This window comes from Triticum urartu, chromosome 4A, assembly GCF_056163025.1.
Source record: "Triticum urartu cultivar PI428250 chromosome 4A, HENAU_Tu73, whole genome shotgun sequence".
NCBI classification, from domain to species: Eukaryota; Viridiplantae; Streptophyta; class Magnoliopsida; order Poales; family Poaceae; genus Triticum; species Triticum urartu.
The window spans coordinates 614,017,385-614,029,073 of NC_141876.1; the positions used below are offsets into that span (position 1 = coordinate 614,017,385).

Sequence of the window (11,689 nt, forward strand, 5' to 3'; positions counted from 1 at the left end):
GCTAATGTTGTAAGAATCAATGTTGAACTCCAGTAGGTATGCTATGTTATTTAGCTAATGCTACTCCTCAAATTATATCTCCTCTTGAACCTCTGGCCAAATGCTCAAGTTAGATGTTTTTTTAAAAGAAAGGGGTTTCCCCCGCCCCAACTTTTATTAAGCCAAGGCAAACGGCAACCAGCATAAGACTGTTAACAGCGCTCGGCGGCAACCAGAGAGTAACTGCCACAGACAGAGAAAAAGCAAAGATTTGAACTGCCCTATTACAAGTTTCAAGATGGTCCAGCTAGGAGGGGTACATAACCAGGTGACAGACATGTCAACTGACACACAATAAGCTAAGATAGCAGGCTCAACATCAGGCCCCTGGTAGCAGCATCACCGCGAGTACTCCATCACCGCCTGATCGTTGCCCCCAACAGGTCCAGGACATGACGTATACTTCGCCATCTTCTCCCCTGGAAAACAAAATCATTCCAAAATCGCCATAAGCTCCAGTATTTTCTCCTCTTCCAGATAGAAGACAGCAGTTCAAAAGATTCAGGATAGATGCTGCCAACAATGCAATCAAAAAATAGATGATGGATGGTTTCAGGTTCACTACAGAAGACACATGACATGTCATCCACATGACTGCGCTTGGCCAGATTATCCCTAGTTAAGCTCTTATTATAGTAGATCAACCAGAGAAAAACATGAATCAAATTAGCACGAAGGTGCAAACCTAACTCACCAGGCCAAGGCGGGGGATCGGTGGGTCGTCGCTGCGTCTGAACCAGTCGGGGCAGCCGATCTACTGGCGGCGTGGGGGCCAAACGGTCCCCGGCGGGATGAACTCCGGCAGGATGAACTCCGGCAGGATGTTGGCGATTCCCTCCCACGATGGTGGCCTGATGTTGAGCCTCGAAGGATTCACCGTCCTGAAGTTCTCCCAGCGGGCGGCCTGCCGCGGATCCGGTGACTCCACCTCCTGGATCGCCCAAAACAGCAGCTCCACATCCTCGCAGCCGTTGTCGTCGATGAAGCGCGCGCGCTCGACGAAGTTCACATGGCGGAGGATGTGCATGTAAATCTCCCCCCACTCGTCGCGGTCGGGGAAGCGCTCCCGTACCACCCGACGCATCTCGCGGCGGGCCTCCGGCGAGTTCGGGTCGATCTCGGGCAGCTGAGCCACTGCGGGGGATGGAAGTGCCCGTGGCTCCGCTACCCGCGCCGCCGGCATAAGCCGACGAACCCGTACGCCGTGTCGACGCGCTCCAGCCATGCGGATACTCAAATGGGGATCTGGGGCGGGGAGGACTCGGTGAGATGCGGGGGTGGGTGGGAGGTGGAGTTGGCTTTAATGGCGGTCTCGTCGCTTCAACCGAGGGGGGGAGGGGGCGGGGAGGGGGAGATGGCCAAATGCTCAAAAAAATCGCATGTTACAGCAACACAAACGCTGACGTGGCCACTGTCAATAGGGATTGCACTGAGTGGTGGCCCTGGTTATTAAAGCAATGCACGCGGCGAACAAGAGAGAACAGTTGAGTGAAATTTGTGCATTTGGGGGGAAAACTAGGGTTACGCGAGGGCGGAGGCGATTCCTGAGCGGGCCTGTGACGGAGGCGATCTCGCAGGCGGCGGCGGCGGAGTCAATGTCGATGTCGTGGTCTTCGGGTCGTTCTCAGGCTCCCAGCTTCCGTCGAGCCTCTGGAAGGAGAGGGGACGAATCGAGGTCGCCGGTGCCCTACCGTGAGAGCCCGATGGCCTATGAGCCGGAGAAGCTCTGCTGGTGCAGGACGCGTAGGAAGGCGCCCAGATGGATCTCATGGAGCCTCCAGAACCCAGGCAGGCGGTACTACGTCTGCGTGGATGCCATGGTAAGTTTCATTTTAGTTATACTTTTATGTTCATTACATCAGATCCCCTCTCAAACCCTGATTTCTGTTGGTACAGCATGGTGGTTGTGGCTTCGTTGAATGGCATGATGATCCTCTGCCTAAGTTTTTGAGTGATTTGATTGGAGATTTGCGAGATGAAGTGCGTAGGCTGAGAGGTGAAACTGGCGTTGGTGTGTTTGAAGATGACGGTGCAGTTGTGGCCTTGCCTGAAGCTCAAAGAGGAAGAGAGGTGGTGGCTTTGGAAGATCAGCTCAGGGAGAAAAATGCAGAGCTAGATGCAGTGAAGGCCAAATATCAGAATGTTGTCTTTCTTTTTATTTTCTTTGTGGTAGGTTTGGTGATAGCCAAGATGCTGGTTCAGAGCTAGATGCTGGTTCAGTTAGATACTGCTGCAGTTAGTGTCAGTGGTTTTGGCACTGAAGCTTGTTTTGGCAGTGAAGATGCTAGTAGTGGTCAGGTTTATCCTTGTAAGTTAGTGTCAGGTTGATCTTTGCAACTTACTATCAGGTGTTGCAAGTTAGTATCAGGTGTTATTAGTTAGTGTCTTTGTAAACAATATTTGGTATGTTCATCTAAGTAATGAAGTATGTGGCCATGTGGCAGTATCATCCAGTACATGCATGGTTTCTTGACACATGTGCATTGTGTTGTTTCACAGAAATCACATGAGCATGGTTTCTTGACATAATATTTACAGGAGCATTGAGTTGTTTCAGAAATGCCAAATGAACAACACAAAAAGCATTGAGTTGTTCACAATTGCCAAATGACTCAACTTAGTTCACAACGGACTCAACTTAGTTCACAACAGACTCAACTTAGTTCACAACAGACTAAAGTAGCAATCCATTAGAACATACATCAGTTTTGTAGCACCACTCAGACTAAAGTACCAACATTCATTCACTCAGAAGTTACCACTGGCAGTAAAGAATGACATCAAACGAGTATAATTCCCTGTGGCACTTGAAGGAGCACCAGAAGTAGAAGGACCAGAAGATGAAGCTCCTTCAGGAAATCTTGGGGCAGTGAAAGGCCTTGCAAATCTTGCACTTGCACTGGCTGACCCTCTAGCAGTTCTTGAAGCAGATCTTGCAGTAGCAGATCTTGAAGTAGCAGATCTTGCAGCAACAGATCTTGCACTAGCAGATCTTGCATAAGTAGTTCTTGCAGAAGCAGACCTTGCTTGTGGCTGCTGTGATCCTGATGGAGTATCTTCATTCCTTGATCTTGCAGGTGCCTTGCAAACATACAAGGAAACATGATAGTTTAGGGTTCAGGTTTAGCACAAAAAACATAGAAGGAAAGAAGACCAAATAACAAGTACAATTCACAAGGGTTTACCACATGCTTGTTTTTCCTCAAAGCCAACTCTGGTCTCAACTGTTGCTTGCAGTTGGTGTACCTATGGCCTTGGAGCCCACAGTTGCTGCATATTATAGTGGCCATTCTTGAACTGTCCTTGGGTTTTGGAACCTCAAATTTGCCCTTTATTCTCTTCTTTTCCTTCTTCCCTTCTTCACATGAAATTTGGGTGGCTCTATGTCTGGTCCACTTGTCCTTGTCCAATCATGTTCACCAGGAACTGGATATATCATTGGTTCATATGCAGCAAGGTAAAAAGGTTTTTTGAAGAATTTGCAGACATAGTCCTCTGGAAATCTTTTTGCCTTGTTAATTGTTGATATTGCATGGTTGCATGGTATGCCTGACAGGTCCCACTTTCTGCAGCCACATGTATAGATTTCCAAGTTTACAGCATGTGTTTGCTGCCCACTGGTCACTTGCCAAAGATTTACACCAGCTTGAATAGGTTTGCAGAATCTGGCCCTTTCCTTTTCCACCTCAAGCTTCTCAGCATAATGTGGTGTGATCTCCCACAAAGATGCCTTTCCCCTCTCTCTGTTATTATGCCACCTCACCATCTGCTTGTCCTTGATACCATCAATCATAGTCCTAATAGGTTTTTTCCTAAAATCTAAGGTGTACTTGTTGAACACCTCAGACAGGTTGTTAACAACCAAGTCTGTCTTGCAGTTAGTGTCAAAAGCATGCCTAGCCCATGTGTGCTTAGGTATTCCACTTAGCCACTTCCAAACTTCCTCACTCATTTTTTAAGTCATTCATGGCAATGTTAAACTTGTGTTGGTTGTAAGCATAGCTGGCATTATCCATGCATTTCTTAAGATCTTCCCCCCTAAACCCAGCATTCTGGAAATTTGCATAGAGGTGTCTAAGGCAAAATCTTTGATGACAGTTTGGAAAAACTTGGTTTACTGCATTTAGTAACCCCTGTTCACATAGCATGCTAGTCTTAGCTGAAGTACTGTTACATCTAGAACATAACATGCTAATGCAGAAGAACAGAAAAGCAATAACATAACAGAAAGATGCATGCATACCTTCTGTCTATCAGACATGATAGTGTAAGGCCCAAATTTGCCAACTTCTCCTCCTAGACATATCTTCAGTTGGTGTAGAAACCAACACCAGTTAGCTGTGTCCTCTTGTCCAACAACAGCAAATGCAAGTGGGAAAATATTATTATTCCCATCTCTTCCAGTGACAGCTAGGATTTGAGCACCAGTGGTGAGCTTAATAAAGCATCCATCAACACCTGTTGTTGCAACCAAAGAACAATTTAAACTTCTAGAAAGCATTACTAAACAATATATTTAAGTATAAAGAACTATAAAGCACCACTACATCCATTGAGAAAGAAGTATAAAGCATTACTAACCAATGAATGGTCTGCATCCATTGAGAAATCCCTCCCTTGCTTCATTTATGCAGAAGAACATAGCATGAAACCTTGGTCCTGGATGTGGTATTTTTGAAGTTGGTCTTGGAGTAACTATTGCAACTATAACTCTACTACCAGGGTTTGTATCCATGATGGTCTGAGCATAATCCCTAAGTCTGGGATACTGAATATTGTGCTCTCCTAGCACAACTTCTACAACAAGGTTTTTGGCCCTATAGGCCATGTGCCTTGGCACAACAACACCATACTTCTCATTGCAGTTGTCAATTAGAGTGTGTATGCTGGTGGTTGGATCAGACCTGAACAATGACTCATAGGTCTTTGCAAGCCACTTGGCACTGATCCTTGATGACCCAGTGCTGGTAGGGCAAGTGTGCTCCAGCTTCATCTTCTTAATAGAAAAAGTCTTCTCCCCTTTGATAACTGCAACAACTATGCAAAACTGGCAGTGCTCTTGCTTACAACAGGCAATGATCCTTTGGTCTGAATTCCTGTGATACCTGAAGTCTCTGGCCTGTGTGATGTGCAAGCCCAACAAAGCATCTCTGAATTGTTGTTGATTCTTGAAGCACATGTACAGACATAACTGCTGATGTGGTTGCTCAAGTTTGTCATTGTACTAGATCCTTGGTTTCCTTTTCTTGACCCTACTCTTCCTCCCTTTAGGTAGAACAAAGGACATTGGCTCATGTCCATCATCATCATCCTCAAACAGCAACCCATCATCTTCTTCATCTGATGAAGGAATGAAATCAGGTTGCACCTCCTCCAACACACTTGAATGTGTCCTAGTAGTAGGGCCTCTCCTAACTGGCAGCTTCTTCCTCTTTTTTGGAGGTTTTTGCATTGGTGCTTCTTCTGTTGCAACAACATTGACCTCATCCTATTTCTCCTTCTCCTGCTCCTCCTCCATCTCAAACAAGTCATCAACCTCAGTGTCATCCTCATAATGTAATTGTTCCTCTTCTGAATCCTCATCATCTTCATCTGAATCTTCATCTTCAACTTCTTGCTCTGCTAGTCTGTTCCCCTCAATTATCTCTGTGTCTTTAATTATCATGTACTTCTCCATGCAGAAAGGATTGTTATCACTGTCATATGCAGCAGCCTCAGAGTCATAACTGTTATTATGTTCCTCCTCTAGCACTGCCTCTTCCTCCATTACAGCTTTGAGCTTCTCCTTACTTAAACTTATGCTCTCTTGTGTGCACTGACTATGAAAAACAACACCTAGTTGATCAACAGCAAGAACTGCAGGCTCACTAAGATCATACACAACAGGTGGTCTATACAATATAGTTGCTAAATTTTCTTATCTCCTCTGACGGACATTGATGTAGTTTGATCTCACTAAATCTGCTTCCATCTGACATACAAAAGCTGATGTTGCCCTCACTAGCAAATTCAGAACTAAATTATGCTCAAATTCCTTCTTAAGTTGCTGCAGTTTGATGTTTGTGTCAATTAACTCTAACCCATGCTCTCTTTCCTCTCCACTGCCTAAATTCTTCATGTGATACAGTTCATCAGAGAAAGAATAACCTTGTGTGTGCATCAGTACATATAAGTTCAGAAATGTAACATCTGAACTGCATATCTTCCTATCCAGATTGTGTTGTGCATCAAAATGAAGACGAACATCCCAAACAGCATCATCCAAACTACAATTGACAGCACAAATTTATACTGTCATCACCAACACTAACCCTAGCCCCCTGTTTTGGAATATACAGAAAGAAGCAGAAGCAGAGAAGAGAACGACTTACAGCACGCCGCCAGCAGCTCCACTGGTCCACTGATGGCTACTGGTAGGGTGGGCCACCCATATCTCTGCCAGCTTCACCCTGTCCTCCATGGACAGCGCGGGCTCCTCCTCCAAATCCTCATCGTCTGCGCTGGAGTCGTATGAACTGGAGCTATCGACGTCGTCCAGACCTAAGTGGTCATCGGGGCCGAGGCCAGGAAGGTCCCCGTACCCGCCCACGCCGTCGACGCCGTCGGGAGTCGCTGCCGCCATCGCCTGAGAGGGGAGAGGAAGACGAGGGCGGGGCGGGGGGAGAGGAAACTAGGGTTCGTCGCGTATGGGTTCGACCGGACTGGACCAAGCTACTTGGTTCGACCGAGCTGGCTGGGACGAGTGACCGCGCGGGTGGGAGTGCAGGTGCGCGCGGGTAGGCCACTGTGGCACCTGACAAGTGGGCCCGGTCGGTCAAATACGTGGTCAATACGAGCTTATACGGCTGTCAGACCGTTTTGCAACACTTAGGCTTAGAGTTGGCACTGCATGGCAAAAAATGACTAGTGGTATTGATTCGTCACAACGTGCTGAAGTGTGGTAGTGTCTTGCAATTAACTCCAGCCAAACAAAGATCAAGCGGGTGGCTAATTACTGTTTAAATTAGCTAGCCCAGTGCAGAATGGAACTGCTGGAGAATGGAGCAGCGGGGTTGATCAAGGGTGGCCTTCGGGCCTTGTAAAAGGAGTAAGGCAGCTTTGCCATTTCTTCTATCGATCAAATCATGCGTTTATGTTCTCAAAATGTCTTTGCCATTTCTTCTACGTTGTTTTGTTTTTTTTCATCCATGAAGAAGAGGATAACTATTTAAAAAGCTCACGATGAGGCCAGCCTATGCTTTTATTCTTGGGCAAGCAAGCAAAAGGATTTTGTTATGTATTGTAACATTTGATTATCTACATCGGAGATGTCCCGTTTTTTGGGTGAAAATCACCGAACCTTTCGTTTGACTCCCGTTCCAATCCTCTATTCCGTGGCGCCAGCAAGGCCGCCCTATTGGCGTACCCCTTGGCAATAATTCGAAAAATCACGTTAATAACCATGATGGGCTGGAATTGGCGGATGTCCGACGCCCTGGCACTTTCGAAATGAGAGAGATGATCCCGTAGTTCAATCGGGATAGGTCTACGATGCCCTGCTCAAACTCCCGGAACAACGCCAGGATTTCCCCCTTGATGGAGGGCCAGAACACCTGGAAAAAACAGACCAGAAGGCCATCCGGGCCCGGGAAGAAGCAGAGCTCATCCCTTTTATTATGCTGGCCACATCCTTCTCTCCGAAGGCGGCAATCAATAGGTCATTCTCAGCATGGGAGACCATCTGGGCCCTCACCCAGATTGACTACGCCAATACAGTGCCGCCATGCAGGCGGGCCGCGAAGAGATCCCTATAGAACCCGTCGACGTGGGTCCGCAGCTCCACCGGGTCTTGGATCAGCCTCCCGCGTCCCACAACAGTGGGACGGTACAACGCCTATGGTAGCCACTAGCAATGGCCTGAAAATACGTCATGTTGGCGTCGCCAAAGAGGACCCAATTAAAGGTCCCCTGTTGGCGCCAATATTCCTCTTCCTTACGAAAGATCTCTGTTAACTCGTCTTCAAGACTATAGTGCAAGGCCCGCTCATCCGTGGCTAGACCCACGGAGTCGACCCTCGGGTCCAAGACTTGGATCTGAGAAAGCAGCGACGCCTTCAGGACCCGAAGGTCACGACCAATGTTGGCGCGCCATACCTTCATAAATTGTCGGGACCACTTCGCTAGGAAATGCCAGTCGTCGACCATCGACATCGGGCGGTGGGGCTCGAAACGTGCGGCCGCCCAGTGGTCTATGACCGCCGAAATGAAACTGGGATGGCGCAGCCAGGATGATTCAAAGCGAAACCAGGGAGGGGCGAGAACGATCATCCGACGAGGAAAGCAGCAAAGGGACGTGATCCAGTTCTATACGAGTGATGGCCTGCAGACAAGCCAGCGGGACATGCAGCTCCCACTCATGGGACATAAAAACCCTGTCAAGGACACTCAGGGTGGGATCCAGCTGCCGGTTAGTCTAGGGAACCTGGCTCCAACCCTACACTACTAGGAAAAAGCCTAGTAGTAGCGCAAGTTAAAAGCTAGTAGTAGCGTGGGTGCATGCGCTACTATTACGGCGCTACAGTTAACTAGTAGTAGTAGCGCGGTGCATCCCGCGCTACTAGTACGTGTGTTAGTAGTAGCGCGGGTTTGATACGCTACTACTAACTATCTGTAGCGCGTGTCTGTGACCCGTGCTACTACTATTAATTTGAAAAATCAAAAAAAATATTGACCCCATGCATGCTGTCAATGCATGGTGTCAATGGTTCGATCCAGCGATGACAAGGGTCGCCAGAGGTGCGGACGAGCACCTGCTTGCGGACCTCGGGGTGCTTGTGGGAGCGGTCGATGGCGCCGACGGGGCGGCGGCCGGCGGCGACGCGCACGTTGGCCGGGAGCAGGGAGATCTCGGCCATGACGCGCGCCTCATGGAAGCCATCGAGGGAGGCTGCGGAGGCCAGCCCGGCATGGGCCGGGAGCTAGAGGACCTGGATCTTCGCATCGTGCGTGGGGAGCAGCACCTCGCGGTGGCCGTCGCCGTTGAGTTCGGCGACGAGCGGCGGCGGAAGGCGGTCCACGTCGTGCTTGATCGGGAACCCATCGTCCGACAGGTGGTACCACGCCTCCCGGAACGAGAAGTCGCCCTCATGCTGCCGGAGGAGGAGGGGGATGGGTCAGCTAGGTTTCCGGATCGAATCGGAGAGGGGGGAGGAGGAGGGCTGACCTGGAGCGAGAAGAAGATGGTGAAGACGGCGAGGAGGAGGATGCCGAGGCCGCGCTTCCGCATCTTGGCGACGGCGAGGAGCTCCGGCGACCGCCCACCGAAGGGATCTCGGAGAGGGAGGGGGGAAGAAAGCAGAGTGTACCAGCGGCGGCCACTGCTGGAGTATGAGGGAGAGACGAGGAAAGTGAGAGAGGGGGAAAGTGAGGGAGAGAGGAGGGATTCAGCCGAGGATACGGGGATTTCACCTACCCCGTACTTAGTAGTAGCGAGGGGTATAAAACCGCGCTACTACTATCAACTTAGTAGTAGCGCGAGTTTGTACCCCTCACTACTACTATGGCATGTTCCGGGAGGGCACGGTAGAGACCGCTTAGTAGTAGTGCGGGTTAAAAATCGCGCTACTAGTATCAACTTAGTAGTAGCGAGGGGTAAAAATCTACGCTACTAGTAAGCGTCTGTCTATAAACTTTTCCCTAGTAGTGCTATCTAGCTCTCGGAGGCTGAGATCAGCGATCCTATCATTGAATCGCTGCATGCCCGAGAAATCAATCCGGGCATTATTTTTATCCCTCGGGGACCGAATGAGGTTAAAGTCTCCATCAATTACGATCAAGAGCGAAGCAGCCAAGACCTTAGAACGGATCTCATCAAGAAAGGCATGGGATCTCCTATGATCTAGCGGCCATATACCAGGATGACTTCCCACTTGAAATTGATCGCCCATTCCCACACCTTCATACTAACGAAGAATTCGCCCCGGTCCATGGAACTAACCTCAATTGCGGTATCCTTCTCCTCTAGAAGGATACCACCGGAGTGACCGGCCACTTCACTAGATGGCAACCAGTGCCAAGCAAAAAGGTGTCTGCTAAGGCGCTCAAGTTACGACAACGAGAACTCCGTACGCAACGTTTCTTGAATCGCCACAATATCAATGTTTTCTGTACGCATGTATTCCACCATTGCCTGCGGCGGCCTTCGTTGCCGAAGCCCCGCGGGTTCCAAAACAGCGTCGGCATCTAGTTAGCTAGGGGGTCCACTTTGTACCCCCACGGTAGTGGACGCGGTGAGAGTGCAACAGAGCTGGGCGGTACGAGCCCGAATACGCCCACACACCTCCTCAGGCGCAAGCGGAGTCAGCATACCCCGAGCGGACGGCCACGAGGTACTCGGGGCTTCCTCAGAAACGGTCGCGGCCGCCCTAGCCCTAGCCAGGGCAAGCGAACCTTCAAGCAGCTCCTTGGCCTGAATGGCCGCAATCTGATCTGAAGTCAGGCCTTTCTCACCCCGGAAAACGATTGCAGAGTCCGCCGCAATCTTGGCCAAGTGTCCAAGAGGAACACTGGCCAAAGTAGAAAAGGAGGAGACGTCCTCATCTAAGCAAGCCGGATCTGGGGTTGGGGGGGTGAGACGGACCTGGGTCGAGGTTGCGCGCCGCGGGACGGTGGAGGGCCTTCGCCACGGCGTTCGGCGAAGACTCCGCCCTCCCGACCACCGAGCCCAGGCGGGCACTCTTTCATGAGATTGTGGCCAACGACGAAGCGGAGCGGGGCCTCCCCTTCCCACGCAGAGGGAGGCGAGACTGAGACACCGCGGCCGGGGAAGGAGTAACACGGGGCATCGCCGGAAGCACCGTAGCCGCGGTAGCAGCGGCCGTCGGGGCGCAAACGGAGAGACCGGGCGAGGCGACGAAGGCGGGCACACGTCGATCAACACAGGGTGCGCATATTATGTAACGTGTGCAATGATCCCCATCATCGCACATAATTGGTTTATTGATATCGTTTGACAATCAACACACATGATTCAAAGTTAAATCATGTGTATTATCACGACTTATCGTGCACGCGTCTTTTGACTGGACTGTTACCGTTTCAAAATCGTGCCCAACGGATCCGCCATCGCACACGTATCATTTCTGCGCACACGGTCTCCTTTTTTCTGATGTGTGTGATGCCAGTTCAGCGCCAAGGTATGTGATGGGTGTGCCTTAATAGCATCACTCTGCACTAATAAATGAATCAAGTCAAGGTCTTCCGTCTATGCTAATCCCAGGCTATATGAAAGTCATATGTGTCGGGAGTATCCATTTTTCTAGATGAGTCAAGAGTACCATTTGGTCTAGGTAATACTAGTATGGAATGGAGTGTAGTACAAGTTCTTTTTTTTTTGTGGAAAAGGAGTGTAGTACAAGTTCAACGGGTCATTGGGGGGATAAAATGACTTGGAAATTGTGGCAAAGAACCGAATATTTGTCACACTTGAGACAAAGCATGACAATGCCAGGTTCCAGGATCAGGACCAAACACTCTTGAAATGGGTTTTCCCCCGCTTTATAAATAAAGCATCAACCAAGTCTATGCAACCAGTTATCTGCGTACAAAGGAAGTAAGAAAATAATTTTGTTGGGGCAGCATCATAAACATGCCCAAAAGTAAAACAACAAGG

The 11,689-nt window shown here is 49.4% G+C and overlaps 1 protein-coding gene and 1 pseudogene across 1 annotated transcript; one reads left to right on the forward strand and one right to left on the reverse strand.

The window, feature by feature from the left end:
• The first annotated feature begins 1,640 nt into the window (after positions 1–1,640).
• Positions 1,641–2,247, forward strand: LOC147977364 (uncharacterized). The gene is made up of 2 exons (XM_087521143.1): positions 1,641–1,859; positions 1,936–2,247. The coding sequence occupies exons 1-2, from the start codon at positions 1,641–1,643 to the stop codon at positions 2,245–2,247; spliced, it is 531 nt and encodes a 176-aa protein (XP_087377269.1).
• Positions 2,248–2,787: 540 nt separating this feature from the next.
• On the reverse strand, positions 2,788–4,300 carry LOC147977365 (uncharacterized; annotated as a pseudogene).
• Positions 4,301–11,689: the final 7,389 nt, after the last annotated feature.